The sequence below is a fragment of the Hemicordylus capensis genome, chromosome 3 (assembly GCF_027244095.1).
Source record: "Hemicordylus capensis ecotype Gifberg chromosome 3, rHemCap1.1.pri, whole genome shotgun sequence".
Classification (NCBI taxonomy): domain Eukaryota; kingdom Metazoa; phylum Chordata; class Lepidosauria; order Squamata; family Cordylidae; genus Hemicordylus; species Hemicordylus capensis.
Window position 1 is genome coordinate 353,863,932 of NC_069659.1, and position 25,654 is coordinate 353,889,585.

Genomic DNA, 25,654 nt, shown 5'->3' on the forward strand with positions numbered 1-25,654 from the left:
GTAAAATATAAAAAATGGCTGGAATCTAAAACTCTATTATGGCTATCTCCGATTGAAGCTTTAGCACGTAAAGAGACAAAATGCAATCTGAATGGGGTACCTATAGGGATTTGTTATGTTTCCAAGAATAGGGCTGTAAATTAAAAAACCTAATCGAAGTACAAAATTTGGTTAGTAACTGGTTTCAGAACTATCCGTTTAATGAAATCTATAAGAAGGATCTTAAAGTTGGATTTGAGGATCAAATGTCGAGATTTGAGAAGGAACTGTGTGAAAAACGATGAAAAATTAGTTTCTAAGATGTATAAGTTGTTGCTTTTGGAGGAGACAAGAGATGAAGTGGTTAAAACGACTATGATAAAATAGGCTCAAGATGTGGGTCATAATATAGATATGGCAGCTTGGGAAAAATTATGGAAAATGGATTTAAAGTTCACTGCATGTTATATTTTAAAAGAAAATTATTATAAGATAATGTACAGGTGGTATTCGACACCAAAAAATTAGCATTAATGTATAAAAATGTTCCAAACAAATGTTGGAAATGTAGACATTGTGAAGGAACTTTTTTTCATATGTGGTGGTCTTGCAGGAAGGCAAAGGCCTTTTGGGATATGTTATATAATGAGTTGAAGAAAAAAATTTAAATGACATTTCCTAAGAGGCCAGAATCCTTCCTGCTGGGAATAACACAAGTAGAGTTTTCCAGAAGAAACTTAACATTTTTTATGTATGCAACCACGGCGGCCAGAATAGTATATGCGCAGAAATGGAAGGACAATGAAATGCCCTCAAAAGAAGATTGGTTGATAAAAAATTTTGGAATATGCTGAGATGGCAAAACTTACAGTACTGATAAGGGATGAAAACTTGGAATGTTTTAAAGAAGATTGGAAACCATTCTTACTATACTTAAAGAACTATTTTTCTAACATGGACCTTTCAGCAGGGTTTGAAATTTAGTAATAATAGCAGGTTGGGTAGAGTAAAATCGAGTTTGCAATGTGTAGGATATATGTTTTGAATTACTATAGCAATGGTTGACTTGTATAGTTAATGAATCGCGCAAATTGGTGAGTGGGAAGTCAATATTTACTTAATTAGATGTAATGGGATTGTTAAGATATTGTAAAAACCAATAAAAAATTTAAAAAGCGGGGGGGGGGAAGCAAACCTATACTCAGGGGTGGTATGGAGGAGAAGGAAACAACTCAGGAAGTTTTCACCTGAAAAATGAATGTACAGTAAGCAAGTACTGTCTAAACAAGAAAGGAAAATGGGCAAAGGGAAACAGGGATTAGGAAATGTTTTAACATTACTATTAAATGAGGCAGGGAAGTTTTGGGTCTGTGGTCAAGGAGTTTATAAGGCCTTACCCGCTGGGTGGAGCGGACAGTGTGCCCCCTCTTACATCACCCCCAGGGTGGAAATACATTCACAGATAAATGCCTCCCACGTACTAAACCTGGGTAGCTTTGTATACCAAGTCAAGAGGGGAGAGGAGAACCCAATAGTGGAAAGGAACACAGGTTTTCACAAAGCTTGGCAGGTAATACTCCCAGGCCTAGGAGTGATGAAAATAGAGTGGGCAATTATAAACATCTCAAGTGAAATGGAAAATGCTTTCAATACAACCCTGGCTATGCTAATGGACTTACAGTCAGATGTGCAATCCCTCTCACAGGTAGCCCTGCAGAATAGAAGAGCACTGGATGTTTTAACAGCACAACAAGCGAGGACCTGTGCCTCGATAGGGGGGAAATGCTGTTATTATGTGAACAAGGATGGAAAAATTTTACAAGACAATTGCTGAACAATTGAAAGAGTCTCTCCAAGTAATGCGTAATATAGCCAAACAAACTGAGTTCAACCTTTGGGGATGGCTTACCAGTTGGCTGCCGGATCTGGGATGCATGCGCTCCGTAGTGCTTGGAGTGATCACCTTTGGAATGATATTATATGATATTATTATAAGGATGCTGTTGCTTGAGCATATTACCCCCTTTATGGAACTGCTGCAAATTATTATTGCCAACCCCGTGTTTCAGACCCCCCAGGAACAGGGCGCCCGATATGGAGGAATCAATGATATGAACAAGAAAAGGGGGGACTTGGTGTGAGCTCCACACAGCCCCGAAACAAAGAGACTCCATCTTAACCTGAAGGGTGACCCGAAAGGGAGCTGGGGGCTTGTGTAAGGAGTTTCTTGTAATGCTTGTGTGAGACGTTTTTCTTAAAACCAGTTACTTATAAACTAGTCTTGGCTAACCACACCTTATGTAGCAAGGGTGACTCATGTACATCTGTTGTGCAGGGATTAAGTGTGTTGTGTAGTCAAGGTGTATAAATGTACTTGTTCCTCTTGTGTTCGGGGTACTGCTCTGAGCGCGAGCCGAGCAGCACCTTTGCTACTTAAGGGCAAATAAACGATCCGTAAGATACCTCTCGAGTGGGTTGGTTTTTTTGGCTCTACCCACCCAGGAAAAAGAACCCAAGTACCTCCAGGCATCAGGGTACACCACTATGGATGCCTAGCTTCTTCACATTTTTGTTCCGTCCCAAATTTTTGGCTTGTTCCCTTAACCATCTTCGTTGCCCTTCCCTGAACCTTTTCTAGTTTGTCAACATCCTTAGGAAATTGTGGTGCCCAGAACTAGACGCCGTTCTCCAGATGAGGACTGGCTACTAGTGCAGAATAGACTTCGGGATGTTCAGGGCCTTCGGGCAGTCTCTTGCCCTGTTCACAGCACAGGTCTGGGGCTCAGTCCAGCCTGGTTCTTTTACGATCCCAGCTCCGGCTGCAGCCACAGCACTGAATCTCTCAGCCTGTGCTGGAAATTCTTCAGCTCTGGTTGACTGACTGTGCCTTCAGAGAGATTCTCTTTCTCTCTCTGCACACGGACTTTCTCCAGGACCTTCTCCAGGACTCTCTTGCTGCTCAGTCTTGACTTGCTGACTTCTGACTGCCTTCTCTTGACTTCTCTGGATGCCCCAGCATACACTGTCTCTGCCTGGTGCTTGTCCAAGACTTTTTCTCTCAAAGTGGAGACATACAGCCCTTAGTGCAGACAGCTAAGATGGCGCTATTCACGCTAACTATAACTAACTTAAAATAAACGCCTTATCTCGCCTGTAACAATCCGCCCACGAGGCTAAAGTGAATGAAATGAAATGGAAATGGAATGGAATTTCAAGCCTCGCTAACATGATCGCCCATATACTATAAAGCTATGAATTTGGCCACATCAGGCATGGGCGGAGAAACCTAAAGAGTGGGAGACACAAGGAAATTAGATTTGGTACACATTGAATACCACAGCATACAAATATAAGCAAAGGTATTATAACTCCAAAAACCAAAAGCAAGGAGCTCCTGGCTCTCAGGGAACAAATCCATTCTCTTGAGACCAAGGTGGCGGATCTGGAGAAGCTCAGAGAGACAGAGAGGCATGCGGACAAGACCTTCACGGACGTGGTAGAGGCATCCCACTCCAAGGCTGACAGCTCCTCTGTTGTCAGGAAGAATGGAGGTCTCGGGCAAGGAGAACATCGGTCTGATGAAGAGGTAAATGCTTCTTTAGAAGGGACCCCTTCCATGGATGATGAACCCATATCCTCTCGCACAAGGGATACTCCTTCGGGTGGTGGGGCCTCCTTGTAGTGGGTGATTTGATCATTAGAGGTATAGAGAGATGGGTTGACTGCATGGTGGGTTCTATGATGACGAGTTAGATTTCCCCCCGTCCCGAAGCTCTTCCCACATTCCAAGCATTTATGTGGTTTCTCCCCAGTGTGGGTTCTATGATGACTAGTTAAGTTTCCACTCGTACTAAAGCTCTTTCCACACTCCAAGCATTTATGTGGTGTCTCCCCAGTGTGGCTTCTATGATGCACAGTGAGTTCTCCACTCGTCCTGAAGCTCTTTCCACACTCCAAGCATTTATGTGGTTTCTCCCCAGTGTGGGTTCTATGGTGCACATTGAGATCTCCACTCCTGCTGAAGCTATTTCCACACTCCAAGCATTTATAAGGTTTCTCCCCAGTGTGGGTTCTACGATGCATAGCAAGGTGTGAACTCCGGCTGAAGCTCTTTCCACACTCCAAGCATTTATGTGGTTTCTCCCCAGTGTGGGTTCTATGATGACTAGTTAGGTTTCCAATCTGGCTGAAGCACATCCCACACTCCAAGCATTTATGTGGTTTCTTCCCAGTGTGGGTTCTATGATGCACAGTGAGATATCCACTCGTGCTAAAGCTCTTTCCACACTCCAAGCATTTATGTGGTTTCTCCCCAGTGTGGGTTCTATGATGCAAAATGAGTTCTCCACTTGTCCCGAAGCTCTTTCCACACTCCAAGCATTTATGTGGTTTCTCCCCAGTGTGGGTTCTATAGTGCGCAATGAGATTTCCACTCGTGCGGAGGCTCTTTCCGCACTCCCAGCATTTATATGGTTTCTCCCCAGTGTGGGTTCTATAGTGCGCAGTAAGTTTTCCACTGCGTCTGAAGCTCTTCCCACACTCCAAGCATTTATGTGCTTTCTCACCAGTGTGGGTTCTATGATGACTAGTTAGTTTATCTCTTGTGCTGAAGTTCTGTCCACAAAATGAGCATGTTTGTGGTTTCTCCCTAGTGTGCCTTCTATGATGCATAGTAAGACTTCCTTTTGTGCTAAAGTTCTTTCCACAGTCTAAGCATTTATGTGGTTTCTCCCCAGTATGGATTCTATGGTGCACAATGAGTTCTCCACTTGTCCTGAAGCTCTTTCCACACTCCAAGCATTTATGTGGTTTCTCCCCAGTATGGATTCTGTGGTGCACAGTGAGTTCTCCACTTGTCCTGAACCTCTTTCCACACTCCAAGCATTGATGTGGTTTCTCCCCAGTATGGATTCTATGGTGCACAGTGAGTTCTCCACTTGTCCTGAACCTCTTTCCACACTCCAAGCATTGATATGGTTTCTCCCCAGTGTGGGTTCTATAATGCGCAGTTAGATTTCCACTGCAGCGGAAGCTTTTCTCACACTCCAAGCATTTATGTGGTTTCTCCCCAGTGTGGGTTCTATAATGTGTAGCAAGGTTTCCTTTCACGCTGAAGCTCTTTCCACATTCCAAGCATGTATAGGGTTTCTCCCCAGTGTGAGTTCTATGATGACTACTTAGTTTTCCTCTTGTGCTGAAACTCTTTCCACACTCCAAGCATTCAAATGCTTTATCCCCTGGCTGAATTTCACACTGACGTTGAAAGCTCGTTTCAGAATGGAAATCTTTCCTACTTCCTGGGCAAAGGCTTCTTTCTGTCTCCTTCTGCATCATTCTTTGGATTCCCTGCTGGGAAGTAGATGACGCTGATCTGTTCTTCTGTTTTGCTTTCAGTTTTTGTTGCTGCTGTTTCCTCTTTCTCCATCTGGCACCTCCCAACAATGCTCTGCTGGGTTCCCCCTCATTCTTCCTCTTCCCACTGTCACCGGCTGGAATGAAGAGAGAAAACTGGTCAGAAAAGATGCTCTCAGGAGAACCTATGAGGAGAAATGTTGGAGATGCAAACAAGAGGTTGGCAGCTTTTTCCATAGTTGAGGGCCATGTGATCATGAAACTGGACTCTACTTAAGGAAAGAATGGGGAAGATATTGCAAATAGGCCTGGATTTAGACCCTCTTTTTTATTATTGCACGGTGGGGGGGGGGGTGATCCCCAACAGGTGTACCAATTATGCTCTACGCTTCCTGCTGCCAGAATGTGCTATGCCGAATGCCGAATGTTAAGAGCTGCTCCTAATGTTAGTGACAGTAGTGTAGAGAGCTTGCTTGCAGTTCTGGGACTGGCTTCTGCTGGCAACCCCACCTGCCCCTGCGTGGCCTGCCACACCCCCGGCATCAGCATCAGGTGCAGAGTGAAGTGAGCGTTGCGCCCATCTGAAGTAAGGGGGGATGTGCACCCCCTTGTCTGTTCTTAGACTCTGCCTCTTATGCCACCTGGGTGCTGCCTTTCTCTTGTGCGTGCGTGACGTGCTATGTGTGTGGCAGGTGCATGCGTGCAACAACGGGCGCATGCGCAGACTAAACTTCTGCATGTCCAGCCAAAAATGGGGAAGGGGCGGCAGGGAGGTACACTGCCACCCCATGGATTCTGGAAAATAATGGAGCGCCGGCGGGGGGAAAGCGGCGGGAGGGATAAGTGCACCCTCCCCTGCCCTTGAAGAGCCACCCCTCACCCCCAGCATCGGACTGCAACTCCACGATTCCGTGTACACCACTACTTGGAACTTGGCAGAAACACTCACAGAGTGGCCACCGATCCCCCATGAGCCTCAGCTTTGCCGCCGAGAGCTCCCTCTTGCTATGTGGTTCTCCGATCATCTGCCTCCTGGCCCAGGAATGCTACACAGAGGGGACACCTATAGCCCCGTCCTCTCGGCCATGAGCAAATGCCGGGAAACACTGCCTTGGTCCCTTACTCCATCCTGCAGAGCATCCTGCTCAACAGGCTTCCTCTCCTTTTCCAGATCAACCTTGGGCATCTGGCCAAGGCTCCTTGGAATTTGTCCAGTGTTGCCTCTAACAGGGATTCCCAGATGTTGTTGATTACAAGTCTCAGAATCCCCAGCCAAAGGCCACTGCAGCTGGGGATGCTGGGAGTTGTAGTCCACAAAATCTGGGAATCCCTGTTAGAGGCAGCACTGAATCTGTCCTCTCACCTGCCTTCTCCCACCCCACCTGAGCAGCCTCTGCTCCACCTCTCTGGAATGCAGGTACCTGTCCCAGTGCAAACACAGCTGCAACTAGTTCAGATATTGTCTTGTTTGTCTCTCACAGTGTGCTACTTTCTCCATCAATCTCTCCATCGGTTTTTTCATCCCTTCAGACCCACCTGTTCTACAAATTATCTTTCGTGCAATCTCTATTGTTTTCAGCCATTTTCAACAGTACAAACATTTGTCTCTAGAGACCACACTATCTAGGACAGGGTTTCTCAAACTTGGGTGCTCAGATGTTTTTGGACTTCAACTCCCATAATTCCCAGCCCCAGTGGCCTTTGGTTGGGGATTATGGGAGTTGAAGTCCAAAAACATCTGAGCACCCAAGTTTGAGAAACCCTGATCTAGGAGCTCCATCTCCAGGACTCAATGGTTTTTCCAATATTTTCATGTTCCTAATTGAATGTACTCTTGTTTTGCTCTCTTCTCACCTGTATAACTTATTTCGGCTTTTCAGTGGTTGCACCCCATTTATGTAACAGCCTCCCCAGTGGGGTTCACCCGGCACCATCACTTTGTTCTTTTAGACACCAGGGAATTTTTCACACAGGGTGTTTAAGGCCTTTAGCTCACATCTCCTCCTGAATGGAGGGTGTGCGTTCACATTTCGGGTAGATTTACCCCAAAGTCCCTGTGAGCTATCAGGGAGCAGATGTGCCTCAAGATGTGGGGTGCAATATGGAAATGGCAGCCTGGGAAAAATTATGGAAAACTGATTTAAAGTTCACTGCATGTTATGTTTTAAAAGAAAATTATTATAAAATGATGTACAGTTGGTATTTGACACCAAAAAAACTGGCAGTAATGTATAAAAATGTTTCACAAGGAGTGTTTTCTACAACTAATTTAACATTCTTTATGTACGCTACCATGGCGGCCTGAATAACACATGCACAGAAATGGAAGAGCAATGAACTGCCTTCAAAAGAAGATTGGCTGATAAAAATTTTGGAATATGCGGAGATGGCAAAACTTACAGTACTGATAAGAGACCAAAATTTAGAATGCTTTAAAGAAGATTGGAAACCATTTTTATTGTATTTAAAGAACTATTTTCCTAATATTGATTTTACAACAGGGTTTGAAATTTAGTAATATTAGCAGGTTGGGTAGATCAAAATCGTGTTTGTAAGGTTTAAATCTATGTTTTGAATTATTATTATAGTAAGGGTTAATTCTATAGTTGGTGATTCACGAGGAGGTGTGAGCAGGAAGTCCATATTTTTTTAATGTGTTGTGAATGATTATTGTTAAAATTAATAAAAATTTAATTATTTTTTTTTAAAAGAGTGCAGCCCGATTTATATATGAGGTTAAAAAGGGGGGAAATCGCCAGGGCCAGATGGGCTCCCAGTTATATATTATAAAACCTTTAGTGAAGTTTTGTCCCAACCATTACAATGGACAATGAATGAAATTATGATGAAGGGTTGGTTTCCTGAGTCATGGAGGCAGGAGACTATTACATTAATACCAAAACCTGGTCAAGATACATCTTTGGTTAAAAATTATAGACCAATCTCCCTGCTTAATAACGATTACAAATTATATGCTTCTATACTTGCTAAAAGAATGGAGGGGGTCTTAGTAGAGTTAATTCATGAAGATCAGGCGGGATTCTTACCTAAAAGGCAAATAAAGGATAATGTACAAACTGTCTTGAATGTACTAGAATACTATGAAAAACATAATGACAAACAACTAGCCATGTTATTTTTTGGATGCAGAGAAAGCATTCGATAATATCTCCTGGCAATTCATGTTGAAAACTTTGGAAACTGTAGGGTTTGGAGTTAATTACATAAGGGTGATTGGGTCTATATATTCTGAACAAAAGGCAAATATTTAGATTAACGGAGAATTTACAGATTATTTCAGTATTCAAAAAGGTACTTAACAAGCTTGTCCCCTATCTCCATTATTGTTTATACTGGTTTTGGAAATTATGTGTAGGATGATAAGGGAAGAGACTAAAATACAAGGATTGACAATAGGGACACAAAGATATAAATTAAGAGCCTTCGCAGATGATATAGTATTATTTTTACAAGTCCCTTTAGAATCAATTGATATACTATTGGAGATATTAGAATCATACGGGAACCTGGCAGGTTTCTATAGAAATAAAGACAAGACAAAGGTATTAACTAAAAACATGAACAAAGAAGACATCGAAAGATTTGCTTTGAGATCCAGTTTTAAAGTGGGGGGAAAGTAGATTATTTAGGAGTGACACTTACCACAAACAATGCATTATTGTTTCAAAATAATTATTTCAAAACCTGGAAAGAAATAAAGATGGACCTGAGCAGATGCAATAGTCTGAATTTATCACTAAGTGGAAGAATTTCTGTTATTAAAATGAATGTTCTTCCCAAAATGTTATATCTCTTCCAGATGGTACCAAAAATAAATTCAATGTCAATTTTCATCCAATGGCACAAAGATGTAAGGAATTTTGTCTGGCAAGGCAAAAAACCAAGGATAAACTTTAAAAACCTAACAGATGATAGGAAGAGAGGAGGGTTTGCACTACCAAACTTTAAGTTCTATTTCAAAGCGATATGCCTAACCTGGATAAAAGATTGGATTACATTAAAAAATCCAAGATTGTTGGATTTGGAAGGATTTGATTTAAGATTTGGGTGGCATGCATATTTATTTTATGACAAGGTAAAAGTAAATAAAGAATTTCTAAATCATTATGTTAGAAAAAGTCTATATATGGTATGGATGAAAAACAAATTTTTGTTAGAAGCAAAAATCCCACTGTGGGTATCCCCACTGGAAGTTATATCCAGAAAACAGAAAAATATACAACAATCCTGGCCCACGTATCGACAATTGCTCATCCTTCAAGGTGTAAAATATGAATTGAAAAAGTTATAACATATGCAGGATTGGAATATCTCTTGGTTCCAATACCACCAAATTAATGTTTATTTAAACAAGACTGTAAAAAGGGTCTTAACCAATTAAAGTCAGAATTCGAACTACAGTTGTGCGATAAGGAAGAAAAACTCATATCCAGGATGTATGGCCTATTACTATTGGAAGACACAAGAACGGAGGTAGTAAAAACCTCAATGATTAAATGAGCCCAGGACCTTGGTTATAACACGGACTTGGAAAAATGGGAAAAACTTTGGATAAAAGATATAAAATTTACTGCTTGCTCTAATTTAAAGGAAAATATTTTGAAAATGATGTACAGATGGCATCTTATGCCCAAAAAGCTGGCCGTAATCTACAAGAATATGTCAAATAAATGTTGGAAATGTAAGAAAGAAGAGGGTTCCTATTTACATCTATGGTGGACATGCAATAAATCGAGAGGTTATTGGGACTTAATATATAACGAGCTTAAAAAAATATTCAAAACGACTTTTCCCAAGAGTCCAGAATCAATACTATTAGGTATTGATAACAATAGGCTTGTGCCCGAAACGTTTCAGGTGTGGGGGCGGATTCGGCGATTCGGCACCAGCGGGGGTAGGGCTTTAAGGGCGGGGGAGAGTGTACTTACCCCCCTGCCACGTTTCCCCCGCCGGCGCTCTCTAAAGTTTAAGCCCCTCGGGGCGGCAGCGTTCCTCCCTGCCGCCCCGTTCCCCCCATCAGCCGGAAGTGGCCGGAAGTCCTGAGCGCGCACGGTGGGCGGGCGGGCGCGTGCACAACGGGCACACGCGCGATCGGGACTTCCAGCCACTTCCGGCCGACGGGGGGAACGGGGCGGCAGGGAGGAACACTGCTGCCCCGAGGGGCTTAAAATTCAGAGAGCGCCGGTGGGGGAAACGCGGCGGGGGGGGTGAGTACACTCTCCCCCACCCCCGCCGGCACCGATAATTTTTCGTGCACATCCCTAGATAACAATGCTCTCCCGAGGAAATATTGGATCCTTTTTATATACTTAACAGCGGCAGCAAGACTGACATTTGTGCGCAAATGGAAAGACAGTCAATGCCCATCCAAAGAGGATTGGATTCTTAAAGTACTAGATTTGGCAGAAATGGCCAAATTAACATCATTACTAAGAAATAAATTTAAAGAATTTAAAAAAGAATGGGACCCTCTTCTTGTCTATCTAAAAATACATCACAAAATGGATTTCTGGCAGGCTTTTGAGGGCTAACAACAAATGTTTCAAAAGCACCACAAAGCTGTTTTCTATGTGAACTAATGGGGAGAAAATGTTTAATTTATAAGCAAGATCCGGTTATTGTTAACAACACTTGTTCCATTGATGAGATGGAAGTCTTTATTCTGTGTGTTTGTGAGTGTTTGTATTATTTGTGTTTGTTCTGTTGTGTTGTGAAAATTGAATAAAAAGTATAAAGACCAAAAAAAATCCCCATTTTGCATCAGTTTTTTGGGACAACTTTGAGTTTGCAGTCAGCCTCACAAAAAACATGCGATAAAAACATGGAAATACTGGTTAGCACATCCTCATTCCCAGCATGCTCCTGGCCCAACAGAGGGCCTGGGCAAGTGGCGGGAGTGTGGGTGAGGCAGCACGCTGCTCGCCTCCTCGTTCCGCTGACCCGGCTCTCGGGCCCTCCGCCTTCAACTCCTCATTTAGAGCAGCCTGGTCTTGTGGACAAGCCTTCTTTATTGCATTGGCTCTCTATGGCCCACAAACTCAAGACCCGGGCAATATTTGCACCACATGCTCACCCAGTGATGGAGCCAGACCGGTCTCTCTCTCCTTTTTCTCTCCCCCTCCAGGGAAAAAGAGGGTGTCTTACCCAGTGAGGCCGGATTCCCACCGTTCTCCTCCATCTCTTGGCTGTGCAGAGCTCTTTGGTCCGGATCAGGGTGGATAAAAATCAATGATTTTTTTTTAAAAATTAAAAAAAACGGATTTTTTTTATTTAAATCGTATTTTTTTAAATAAAATGCTTTTTGAGGAAAATATATTACCATCCAAAGGTTATTCCATCATGAAATAAAGATTAGTTTTTTAATTATGTAGAATAAGGCTGTATATGTTTAATTTTTTTGGTAAATAAATTCCATTAATCCATTCACAATGTCATGCTCTTCCAGAGGTTTTTGTAAGATTATTGGGCAGTTTCTCTGCCTACAAGATATTATCACAGATGCTTGGTTTACTTTTGCAGTTCTCAAAACTGAATTTGACTCAGCAGAGATCACATGCCTCTTCTTCACAGCAAAAATGTTATGACATGAACAGAGTTGAGAAAAAGACCTTAATCCTATTGTTCTACAAACCTATGAATACAGAATCAACCCCTTCAGTGCTAAGTTTCAAGAAGTTCAGTGAAATAGAATAGAAACAATATTTTTCTGATTGTTTGGAGTGGAATAGATCTGCACAAGAAGAAAGTGAAACTAAGTGTGAGGAGGGAGGGGCAAGCAGACAAGCAGTACAAAATGAAAGTGAAACTTTCTGAGCACAATACTGCATAGCCACAGACAGACAAGTCTTTGGATCTTTTTGCGTGTATGACCTGAGGTTTATCACATTCTTTCCTTGGAGGAAAAAACCTATAATGGCAGCAGGCCGTAAAAGAGACCCAGTTTGGCAATATTTTAATGAAGTTCCTTTACCTATCGGTAAGGCAGGCATGCGTGCAAAATGCAAACACCGCAACAAAGAAATGCAAGGCCTGGTGGCCCGAATGAGGCAACATCATGAGAAGTGCTGTGATGAAGATGACCAAAGAAACACATTTGAACAGGCAGGATCTTCAGGTTGGTAAACATTTTTATTGAATCATATAATATTTCTAAAGACTGCCTTGAACTGTCATGTTTGAGCAAAATTATATTTCTTATTATTACTGCATGTTACTGTCATTTGGTACAGTTATGAAGAAAAGCAAATATTCCTTTTGGGGCAGTGCTGTGTACAATAAGCAGAAACTGTATAAACAATAAAATAACAGCATTGACTTTTTTGTTTAGGGGAATTCATGGATTCTGGAAACTATCCACCTTCAAGATCACCATCCTCCTGTTCTACAGTTTCAGAGTTATCCATCCAGGATAGTGCTTCATTAGCATCATCATCAGACACCCACAGCCACATAGCACTATCACCTAAAAGAAAGAAAAAATCCTTCCCTCCTGGAACCACCATAGATAAGTTTGTGATAAAAACTAGCAGATTAGAAAAAGGGTTAATTGATGAAAAAATTGCCCAGTTTGTTTATGCAACGAACTCTTCTTTCCGTCTGACTGAGAACCCACATTTCATTAATATGGTTCAGTCACTGAGACCAGGATACAGTCCACCCAGCAGAGCAGATGTTGCAGGGAAACTGCTGGATAAAGTGTATGACAGAGAAATGGAGCAATGTGCAAGAGCTCTGGAGGGTAGAATTGTTAACCTAAGTATTGATGGGTGGAGTAATGTCCACAATGATCCTATTGTATGTGCTTGTATAACAACGGAAGAAGGGAAAGTCTTCCTTGCACAAACGATTGATACGTCAGGAAATGCACACACAGCAGAATACTTACAAGAAGTGGCAGTAAAAGCTATAATAACATGTCAACAAAAATTCAAATGTCTAGTACGCAGTTTGGTCACAGACAATGCTGCAAATGTATCCAAGATGAGAAGAAATTTAGAAGAGCACAAAGGGAATACAAAGCTAATAACATATGGTTGCAGTGCTCATTTGCTGCACCTCTTAGTCAAAGACTTAAGTGTTCCAGAAATAAAGACTAATGTTGTTGAAATTGCTAAATACTTCCGTAACAATCACTTTGCTGCAGCAGCTCTGAAAAGGATGGGTGGAACCAAGCTAACGCTCCCACAAGATGTTAGATGGAACTCTGTGGTGGACTGTTTTGAGCAGTATATCAAGAACTGGCCTATTCTGATGACAGTTTGTGAACAAAATCGAGATAAAATAGATGGCACTGTCACGGCCAAAATCCTCAACATTGGGCTTAAGAGAAATGTTGAACATATGCTGAGCATCCTGAAACCCATCTCTGAATCTTTAAACAAAATACGGAAAAATAGCTGTTTTATTGCTGATGCTGTTGAAATTTGGAAGGAACTGAGTGAACACTTAAAAACAGAACTACACATGGACAGAATTAAATTACAAGCATTAAAAAAATGAATGGGACAAGTACTGTCTCCAGCTCATTTTTTGGCAAATATTGTCAATATCCAGTACCAGGGTCAAAACTTAAGTGCTGAGGAAGAGGAGTTAGCTATGACATGGGTATCCAGCAATCATCCATCTGTAATGCCAACTATAATAAACTTCAAAGCTAAGGGGGAACCATTCAAGAAATATATGTTTGCTGAAGATATTTTAAAGAAAGTCACACCAGTGAACTGGTGGAAGTCACTTAAGCACTTGGATTTCGAGACTGTTCAAGTAATGATTTCACTTTTAACAGCAGTAGCTTCTTCTGCAGGCGTTGAAAGAATATTCTCTTCCTTTGGACTCATTCATTCTAAATTGAGAAATCGTTTGGGACCCGATAAAGCAGGAAAGCTTGTTTTTCTTTTCCAGATTATGAACAAAGAAGAAGATGAAGATGACGAGTGAGCTACAGAGGACAGTATTTAAGTTTTTCATGTGTAGGCTGGGCTGACAGTCTAAGTTTCTTAAAATATATATTTTTTGTTTAGCCAAATTAGTTAACAAACATGGATGTTTGTTTAAGCAGATAACATATGCTGTAATGTTATTGTTTCAGTTGAATAAATCTATTTAAATTGTTATTATTAAGGTAATGATTATTTTTCTCCTTCCTAAGTACAACAGAAAAGTTGTCCAAATATGAATGATTAACCTATTAAACTGGGGATAAAAAAACTAATATGAAAAGTTGTTATTCTAAAAATCTTCATCTACTTGCATATTAAAGTTATACCAGCAAGAATTAGTCTTTATGTAGAAAACTATGATTTAAATCAAGCCTTACTGACTAGTGATTTAAACCTTGATTTAAATCGTGAATTAAATCAGTTTGATTTAAATCAAATCCACCCTGGTCCGGATCCAGCAGAGCCCACTCCTCCTCCTCCTCCTCCTCTGTGAAATGGACGGCCACCTCCTCAAAGGGCTCCTAGCCAGGGACAAAGAAGGAAACATGGGATGCCTCGCAGACCACACAGAACTCTCCTGCTGCGGCTCCTTCCAGAGCCAGAGGAGGAGTGGGGAGTTCACTGGGCTGAATCCTGGACTGCAAGGGGTTCACAGGAGGCTGCCACCAACCACTTTCTCTGAATGTGGACACACCACTCCACACCACACCACTCACTTAATGTGGACCCCCAAAACCAACATCAGCCAGTGATATGCATTTCCTTTACTATATGTGTTACTATACGTGTGTACACACTTGTGCATGAGAGACAGACAGAGACATTGTCCAATTCAGACTTTTTTACACCACAGGATACAGCATTTGTCCTCTTAGCAAAGCAGGGTCCATCCTGGTTTGCCTTTGGATGGGTGACTACACGTAAGCATGGTCTGCTGCTCTCAGGGATTCTCTTGTGGGGAGGGGGGCTCAGTTCAGTTTCAGGGCATCTGCTTGGCATGCAAAAGGGCCCCGGTTCCATCACTGCCTGTCACTTTGGAGAGCTGCTGCCAGTCAGTGCAGACAATACTTAATGGGGTTGGATTAAGGCTTTGGGGGCACTGGGACACTTCGGGGGGGGGGGGGCCTTGCAGTCTTGTCCACATGACCAGCATCACATGTGTTACAGCCAAGATTAGTAAGCCCAGGAAGGGCCCGCAGGTGAGGGTGGACTACAAAAACCATGTTGCTTGAAATGTGTCCCAGGCATCTTCCCGGCCCTACCTGGAGATGATGCCAGGGAGTGGACCTGGGACCAGAAGGTCCAAGCAGGTGCTCTTCCACTGAGCTCCTCCCCCATCCAGAGTGACTTCTTTAAGGCTGCCCAGGATGTTAGCCAAGACCTGTCAACCCATGTGTAGGCTCAGCATCCCCCCCCCGGACACTGCTACAGAATACCACTGCTAAGGGCCTAATGGGGTGGGAGGTGGTGGTGCTCATAGTTGCAAGCTGTGTTTTTCAGTCTCTGGTTCATTTTCCAGTTCTCTCTCACTCCAGGGAGGAGTTACCAGGAAATTAACACAATTGTCGTAATGCCCACCCTGATACTAGTCCAAAGCCAACACCAGAGCTCCCATATCTGGCAAGCCAGAATCCGACCTCAGGTCAAAAATCAACACTCATCTCACACACACACACACACCCCACAAATATTATTTTGAAGGTTTAGAAATGTTCTGGGAATCAACCCTGAGGAATGCAGGTAAGAGGAAACATAAGTGGATTGTCCTTCCTGCTCCTTCTGCTACAAGAAGGACTCGCAGAGGCCAAAGTGAGTTGAAGGGTAAGAAGAGAAAAGCCCAAGAACCTTGCACAGAACAGGGGCCCTTGATATGCATTGGAGGTTTGGTGGTGGTGGTGGGGTTCTTGGCATTTTTGTAGAAGGGGGCACTGGTGAAGGACTACGGCAGCTCCGTTGAATTGGAGCACCCCCCACAATGATAAGGCCCCCTTGCCTAAGAGAGTCTCTCTTTGTCCTCAACCAGAAGCAGGTAACATTTTTCGCCTACTTCGTTCTGTGTTCTGGGTGCGTAGTTAGGGTTAGGTCGGCCACAATGGCAGTAACAGTGCGGGCGGGGTGGTAATTTGAGGGTTAGAACATCGGTGAGCACCCTTGGATATGTAAAAGGGTGATTGGTTAATCGCTCCTTTGTGGCCTGTGCAGCATGGGGAAAATGATTGCCATGAAACCTGCTTCAGGACTTCTCCAACCTTTGGGCTGCGCGGTCCGGGGTGGACGAATGCCTAGAAGTATCCAGATCCTCTCTTACAGAAGGAGGGGTTGGCTTTGAAGGAATTGGGTGGGGTGTACCTGCCCATTCCTGAGCCAGGGTGTGTCGCCCAGTAGAGTGATGGGTAGGACTTCAGAGTTCTGACCTGCTTCCATTGGCCCGCACTGTTCTCTAAGGGTGATTAATCACCTGGTGTTCCAGTCTGCCATGCCTTGTGTAATAGTTAATAAAGTTGTGGCCCTTTTCATCTATATTAAGTCTACGTGTCTTCTTGAGCTGGGGTCTGGGGACAATGTTTAATTCTTGTTTAAAATTTTTTTTTAATTGTTAATTGTTGTGTTATTGTTTTTAATTTGTTTTAGCTTTTCATTGTTTTACAAGTTTGTTTTAATTGTAAACCGCCCTGAGCCATTTTGGAAGGGCAGTATATAAATCAATCAATCAATCAAATAAATAAATAAATAAATAAATAAATAAATAAATTTTAAAAAATTCAGATTAAACAGGTTATATACAGCGATGCTCTCGCCCACCTCCTCTCTTGCCACATGCAGGCTCTCACTACAATCCCAACAGGCAGCAGCAACAGTGACACATTACCCAGTGAAACTCTCCTTTGAGCGTGAAGTGTCTTGCATGTTTTACTGAAGCATTCAGTTCATTGGTACAACTCTTGTTGCATCTGATCCTGCTGCCACACAAACTATTATGAGTTTGTACCACAGGACCAGAGTGCATTTTGGGAATGGGGTTGGGATACACAAGCCCCAGATAATCCACACACCTTTGTGATTGATCACTGGCGCACAAACCCTTCTGGGCCCAGGGCCGTGGGCCATAAGCAGCACGGGGCGTCGCTTGGATCGAGGGCCAAGGGCGTTAAAGCAAGGTCTTCCTGGCACCATGGTGTTGATTGGGTTATCTATGTTAAGCAGCACGGGGAGGGAGTAGTAAGAACAGTAGGAACAGATAGCTTGCAAAGGGATCTCAAAGATAACTTAATCGCGTTGGTCCTTATTTGTTTAAACTGTAAAAGTTTTTTTAAAACATACACGGAGAGAGTAAAGGAAATAAAAGCAGTTTAGATTGAAAATCAACCAACTATTAATGCCGGGCAGAAGAAAGGAAGCTAAAGAAGATGCTAGTTGAATGTTGCCAGCATTTTCCGACTGACTGGGAGAGGGTAAAGATAAACAATGAGAACATGTATCTTTAAGAGGAAAAAGAAAGCCGGAAGTAACTCAGATGCGCAGCAAGAGGAGTCTCAAAGTTTAGTGGATCAATTGAGGGGAGCTTGGAGGGAGATAATATTATGGTCTTGTTGGGTAAAGTCACTTACATCCTCCTTTAGTATCTAGTGCTGTTGGGAGGGAATTTGTGATCATTGCTTTTCAAGGAACTGCCAGATTTAAGGTGAGCTCCTTTCCTCTCCTCTTCTAGATAGAACTGAAATAACTACTGCTGCGTTGCTAACTTCATTAGCTTTACATTGGGATGCCCGTTGAAATTGTCCAAAGATAAACGGAGGCTGCAAACCTAAACACACTTAATAGAGAGTAAGGCTCATTGAATTCAGTGGGACTTACTTCTAAGTAAACATGCTTAGGGTTGCACTGAATGATTTGTGCTTTTAATATTAAGCATGTTAGTGTAATTTAGATTGAAAGAGGCTGTGCCTCCTGCCAAAAGATTGTCTTTTGGATACTTCTGTTTTCATGGAAGCTGCTAATGCACCTCATCATAATCACATTCATTTGCAATGCATCAACTATTTTAAATATACATCTGCTTTCCTGTCAGGCTTGCACAAGAGGTTAAACATAGATTCTTAATATTGTCAAATGGCCCTTTTAATGTGATGGCTGCTGGGATCCAATATGTTCTGCACACATTGGAATCAAACATCCCCTCTTGTGTGCCAAAATTGCTAATAGGTTCAGATTTCTCAAAGTACAGAATTCCTGAGAACCTTTTAATTTAAACATTCAGAGTTTTGTTCCCCACCCCCTTTCTCTTTGTGAAAATAACTCCAAAGGAGAACCCACGGTCAGGAGTAAATTACTCCTAGTAATGTGAATGATAGAGCTTCTGCAGCTCTGTGTGTTTGTGTGTGTGTGAGAGAGAGAAAGAGAGAGAGAGACAGACAGACAGACAGACTCTTCTGGTCCATTCAGTCCCATTTGTAATTCAGGAGAGAAAGAAAAAGGTTTGGGGCTTCGCTTTAGAAAGAAACTCAGTGGGGGTGCTAAGTGGAAGCTGGAAGGCAAAGAGTTAACCCAAGCTTTTATTCCTCTGTGCTTGCAGACCAATAAGGTGATCTGCTCAGAAAACCCCCTCCTTGTTTTCTTAATTGGGGCTGGGGGTCACGGGAAGCCCCTCCCTTGTGGCTTGTTGAAAGGAACAGCTCCCCCCCATCTGGAAAGCTGTGCCTGCTCTGCAAAGTTTGCTTCTGGACTGAAGGAATCCCTCCTCCTTCTTCTCCCCACCCCCCACCTGCATTGCTTCTAGATTGGCAGCTTAAGACACACACCCCCCATGTGTAGGAGAGGAGACTCCATAACTTTGAGGAGCAGCAGAATTTATCAGAGCTCCTCTCTCTGCATTCAGCCTTAAGGTGGAACAGGGTTTCACCCCATGAGGTGGAAAACTTGCACACTTCTAGTTTAAGGCTGCTAACTGCAAACCTGAGCAAAGAGGCACCTCTTAAAGTGGTGGATCCTTTTAAAGTGGCCTTAAACAAAGGGAGAGCAACTGACCATATCCAGTCCCAGCACAGCACTCTTCCAGTGGCCTAATAATTAATAACCTATAACTACATAGCCACCCACAGTGTTCCCGTCAAACAGGGATTCCCAGATGTTGTTGACTACAACTCCCAGAATCCCCAGCCAAATGCAACTGCAGCTGAGAATGCTAGGAGTTGTAGTGGACATCTGGGAATCCCGGTTAGAGGGAACAGTGCTCCTAGTGTCACTGAGAGGGAAGAAAAGTGAACTCTGAGAATAGTCAGCACTGATGCTGCTCTACTATGAAATGTTAGAGAGCTTCTGGTTTTCTGGAGCATGAAATAAACCTCATCTATAAATATTGCCTTTTTGTATGACAGTCATTAAGTTTTAAATTTTTCGGGAGTTGACAGCAAATGTGAAGGCCTTAGGGGTGGCAGTGTATTGAATGCAAAACATGCAGTGCCTGTAGAATCCAGGACAAAAATGCAGTATGTTTTAATTCCTTAAAGCAGTATAATGTTCAATTTAATTGTCTATATGATTATTATGAGTTAATTGAGTCGAATTTACAGGCATAGGTAGGGACTATTTTTTAAAGGTGGGAATAAGGAGCAAGGACTACTTGAGTGTTTTGCCTGCTTAATCATGAATGTATGCACAAAATTGAGACTAACTGGCACAAAGAAAAAAGCCTGTGTGTGATCTTGTGTAAGTTTCAATGAAGAGATGGAGGGGAGTAAGAATTTTGTGAAGGTGGTTGTATGTAGCCCAACAAAACTGTTGCGAGACTAAGACGCCTGAAGCTTCCAACACGCATGAAGTGTGTTCTGCAAATTGTATAATACAACACGTACATCGTGTTGTGTGTGTGGCATTTCTAATTTGCTGGGTTGGAAGGAAGGCTGGGCTGACGGGGGTGGGGCGCTCAACAGAATGTTGCATCTGGGAGGTAGATCCCCTAGAGCCGGTGCAGTATCACTTTGTCATATCCATCAAGGAGTGGTAGGTACACTGTAGGGTTTTCTGATAGGCGAGTGTGTTATTCTCCCCTACACCATCAGATTTCAGTACTTCCTCCTCCTCTTTCCTGATAAACTTCCGTGTCGTTGCTCATGCTCAGTCTCCCTGTTTGTAACCACTAGCACTCTCTTTGCCCATGCATCTTTTAAAAAAATGATGTTAGAGATAGTAAGAAACTTGGTTATCAAATAAAAAATTATACAACATTGTTAAAAATTACATGTTTACAAATAATGTATAAAATGTTGTGTCTTGGCCTTTTTGAGAAATGTAATGCTTGCCCATGCATCTTTTTAAAAAATGATGTTAGAGATAGTAAGAAACTTGGTTATCAAATTAAAAATTATACAACATTGTTAAAAATTACATGTTTACAATACAGCATTGTTAAAAATTACATGTTTACAAATAATGTATAAAATGTTGTGTCTTGGCCTTTTTGAGAAATGTAATGAATCTTTGAAAAAAAAAAGATTTTAAAGATTGTTAAAAACTATATTTAAGATGTTTGAATTTTTCTTTGTTTGAAAGTTTTGGTTCTCAGATTAAGAATTGTACAACATTGTTAAAAATTATGTTTCAGATGTTTGAAAGGTATTTTTCTGAACAATATCATTTATATTATTTAATGCATTATAACGGTTTGGTTATCAAATTAAAAATCATACAACGTTGATAAAACATTTGTTTCAGATTTTTGAAAGTTTTTTTCTGAACGATGTCATTTATTATCTCTAAAACTTTTTTTTAAATGGTGCTTAGGGAACAGGTATTTGTAATCTGGACAGGGCCTGCAAGTGTTTCGTGCTGCAGGAGCATGCCCAAGCCTAATCCACTGTGCAGCTTTGCTAGCTGCAACTGTCACGTCCCCCTATAAGCAGGTGAGGAGCACAGGTTCAGCTATTAGATGTTTGGTTACTCACCGCACAAGTGTTTTATAAAGGTGATGATGATGATTATTAATACATTTATACCCTGCTCTTCCTCCAAGGAGGCCAGAAGGGTGTACTGCATAAGTTTCCCTTCACAACAACCCTGTGAGGTAGGTTAGGCTAAGAGAGAAATGAGTGGCCCAGAGTCACCCAGCAACCCTCACGGCTGAATGGGGAGTTTGTACTCTGGTCTCCCCATTCCTAGTCCAGCACTCCAGCCTAATCCACCGTGCAGCTTTGCTAAAACTGCATCTGTCACGTCCCCCTAACAGCAGGTGAGGCGCTCTCATTGCTGGGGTTGCAGCAGAGGCACTGCTGCAGGGATGGATCCACAGACCCCTCGATGAGTCTAGGGACCATGCAGAGACCAGGCGGGAGGAGGACACAGCAGGGCTCCCACGCCTTCCAGAGAGGCGCCCGCAGGGGCTAATCTGAGCAAGGGGGGCGACTCACCCACCCGGAGAGGAGGGCTTCGCTGCCTTCTGTTCTGTTCCGTCCCGCCCCGCTTTCCTGGCAAACAGCTGCCAGCTGCTCTTCCTGGCCGGGCAACTGCAGTGTGGGGGGGTTGGATGGGGGGGGGGTCACAGGGGCGGAGCTCAAAGGAGGAGCAATTCTACAACCCGGCAGGAGAACCCATCAGGCGGCGGCGGCTGCTCGGGGAAAGCAGGGCTGCTGCTGGGAGGTGGCGGGACGAGGGAGAGCGCAGGGCGGCGGCAGCAGAGAGCAACATTCAAAGGCAGGCAGGCAGGCAGGCACTCAACGCCCCGCCCCCGCCCATGGGGAGCAAAGCTCTCCGTTTTCTGCAGGCGCTGCCGCCGCCGCAGCAGGAGAAGCATGGGGGGGGCACACTCCAGGACGGACATCGACAAGGTGTGGGGGGGAGCCCCGCCGTCGCACACACGCACCTTCTGGCTGTCTCTACGGAGGAGGAGGAGGTTGCAGGCTCAGGAAGCGGGGAGGGCGGCGGCGGCGGCTGCCTGCAAAAGCGCGCTGCTGTGCTGCTGCTTCTGCAGGGAGACCCCTCTAGGCAGGCCGGCCGGCCGGCCGAGAAGGAAGGAAGCGCCTCCTCCCTGCAAGCCCCGCCCAGCCGCTGGAGTCGGGGGGCGGGGCAGGGGCAGTCGCAGCCGCCTGCCTGCCGGGAAAGAAGCCCCCCTGCAAGCCCCCTTGTCTTCTCGGCCCTCCTCCTCCTTCCTCCTCGCCTTGCTCTGGCTGGCTCTGAGCCGGATTGTCTCGAAACTGGCTGCAGAGGCCCTTCATGTCCACGGCTGAGCCCCTGGAGGAGGCGGATGCTCCTCCGAGCCCTCTCTCAAGCCCGGGGTGTTCTCCCCCAATAGCTCGCCCGGGTCCTCTCCTGGTTTCCCGCAGGCTGCTGCTGCTGCTGCTGCTGGATCGCCAACACTGAGTGGGGCCTGCAATCGTGCCTTGACAGCAGGCTCAGCAATTCTCCCCTCCCCCCACCACCTGACCCCCGCTTTGGCCTGGACAGATGGACCTAACAGTGACTAAAGGCCACCTCACCTCAGTCATGGATCTTGCCCTCTCCCCATTCTGCAGGTGATCTGGTCTGTATGTGTGTGTGTGTGGATATAGATATAGATATATCAGTAGGGTTCCCCCCACTATCTATCTATCTATCTATCTCTATATCTATATATAATTATTATTACATTTATATCCCGCTCTTCCTCCAAGGAGCCCAGAGCGGTGTACTACATACTTGAGTTTCTCTTTCACAACAACCCTGTGAAGTAGGTTAGGCTGAGAGAGAAGTGACTGGCCCAGAGTCACCCAGCTAGTTTCATGGCTGAATGGGGATTTGAACTCAGGTCTCCCCGGTCCTAGTCCAGCACTCTAACCACTACACCACGCTGGCTCACATATATTCATACTATATTCATACTATAACTACCCAGGCATTAGAAGAGAGAAATCAAGACTCTCCTCTACCTGGAGATCTGGGTCAGGGGGGTGAGAACTGGCTCTTCCTTCAACCATTCCGCACGGGACTTGTTTTGCAGACCCTTCACCTTCCCTATTGCCCTCCTTCCAACCATTTCAAGCCTTTAAAATGCAGCAGTTTTCAGACCTGGTGTATACCGCGTTTCACTCAAAGAAAGAACTGTGCTGTCCCTTTGCCTAGGCTTTGGAACTCCCTGCCTCAGGAGATCCACCATCTGGCCCCTTCTCTCATGATGCTCTCTCAACAGGTAAAACCCTTTTTGCTACGGCAGGTGTTTGGCCTGACTGGTGTTGGGTTTCCTTACGTCAGGCTCTCCTGTGTGTGCTATAGTGCCCCCCCCCCGGTATTTTATTAACTTTTCAGTAAATTCCACATCACACTCAATGTAGGGACTTAACCAAGGCCTTCCAGATGGCCCTTTCCCAATGCTTAGTCCATCTATGGGATTCTCTGCCATGGGAGGTGGTGTTGGCCACCAGTCTGGATGGCTTTAAAAAGGGCTCAGAGCATTCATGGAGGACAGGCCGAGCAATGGCTACTAGCCCAGATGACTATAGGCCACCTGCAGGCTCAGAGGCAGGATGCCTCCAAATCCCAGTAAGCTAACACAAACCTTTAGAAACAGGTCACCAAGTCTGTACTCTGTTAAGATCTGTTGAACTTAACAGATCTAATGGCTTTAACTGTGCAAACAACATGATTCAGTCCAGTTGTTATCAGCAAAAAACCGAACCGAACCAGGGACCTTCCAGCATTCCTCATAGAAGGACAGTTTGTGGTTTTTCTCCTTGAGGCTTATCAGAGTGGATCCGTGCCCCCGCCCCCCAAATCCATCTTTAGCCACATCCTTGTATCTGAGAACAAGCTAACTTCAGTTAATTATCGCAGAGAGCATACAGTAAGTAGGGTGTAGGTGAAGTTAAAGGACCAGAGAGCAAATGGCCCTGCAATGGATTTTCTAGGGATGTGCACGAAAATCTTCGGCGCTGACGGGGGTAGCACTTTAAGGGTGGGGGAGGGTGTACTCATCCCTCCCGCCACTTTTCCACCGCCGGCGCACTGTTTCTTTTAAGCCCCTCGGGACGGCAGCATTCCTCCCTGCTGCCCCGTTTCCCCCATCAGCCGGAAGTCGCGAGCGCGCGTGCGCCTGTCATGCGTGCGCGCACGTGCCCTTCTGCCATGTGCACGCACACGCACGACTGGCACACGCGCGCTCGCGACTCCCAGCCAACGGGGGAAACGGGGCAGCAGGGAGGAACGCTGCCGCCCTGAGGGGCTTAAAAACAACTTCGCGCCGGCAGGGGAAATGCAGCGGGAGGGGTGAGTACATCCTCCCCCGCCCTGAAAGTGCTACCCCCGTCGGCGTTTCGGCGCCGAAACCACCCCCAGCGCCGAAACATTTCGGAGGCCTTCATAATGGCCTCCGAATCATTTCGGGCACAAGCCTAGGATTTTCTATAACACCTCCCCTGCTGTATGAACACATAAGGAAATCTCTATATGATTCATCTTAACACATTTTCCTCAGTCTTCTTCGTTGAATTTGAACATCTATCTCCTGGAGAGGCAGATCATGATATCCCTGGACTTGGGGGAAGGTAATACATTGAAATGTGTTTTGTACTAGACCTCAGACACATGGTATCATGCACAATCATCCAAGACATATAATTCCCATGCTGAGCCTGATGCCAGTTCATATCCTGAGAAAACTCTTAATAATTTTCCCAATACCACCACAAAAAATCCAAGGGTGATTTTCCCAACTATAATAGGGGCCACCCAAATTGTTTAAACCTAGTTTCTATAACCTCCTTTCTATAACCTGTGGTTGTCTCTATAAGTTATAATATACAAAGGTTCAGGTTAACTTCCAAACCACAAATGTTGACCCCACTGGTTCTGAGTTTTATAAGAAGTTCTAGAGTTCACAATATTCCAGGTGATCTTCTACTTCACCCTCCAGCCATCCTGTCCTCTGGTCAAAGTAAGTGGCGGTACGGCTTGCATTTGAGACGATCCCTCGTAGTCCTCGGTGTTGGCTACCTGGCTGACAGCTGCTTCTGCCAGTTCAAAGGCTGGTGCCCGTTTGACGTGACTGTGACTGTGAATCCACGAGGCTCTTTCACCGATCTTGATTGCTGTGTCCGTGTGCAAAAGCATGGTGAAGGGACTGTCCCACTGAGGAGCTAGGCAGGTCTTCCTTCTGAAGTGGCAAATGTAAACCTGGCCCCCAGCACCTAACGGGTGGAGTTCTAGGCCTGCAGGTACAGCCTGGGTGGTTGCTGAGGCTTTATGCAAGGTTTCTGAACTGCTTCTGCAAGGAAAGAACATATTGAATCTACTCTCCTCTCCCTGCTGTAGTGTGGCTTTCTGGACACGCTCAAATCCCCAAAGCAGGGTGGGGATGTGACCAAAGAGGAGTTTGTAAGGAGTCAGGTTCGAACTGCTGT

The 25,654-nt window shown here is 44.3% G+C and overlaps 1 protein-coding gene across 1 annotated transcript in view; it reads right to left on the reverse strand.

The window, feature by feature from the left end:
• The window catches only part of LOC128351274 (zinc finger protein 345-like), a 28,301-nt gene extending 6,524 nt beyond the window's left edge, over positions 1–21,777 (reverse strand). The window contains exons 1-2 of the mRNA XM_053310663.1: positions 21,695–21,777; positions 3,463–5,468 (exon numbers count right to left, since the gene is read on the reverse strand). Coding sequence (XP_053166638.1) covers positions 3,463–5,313 — 1,851 coding nt within the window. The 5' untranslated portion in view covers positions 5,314–5,468; positions 21,695–21,777. The remainder of the gene's footprint in view (positions 1–3,462; positions 5,469–21,694) is intronic.
• Between the last annotated feature and the right edge of the window lie 3,877 nt (positions 21,778–25,654).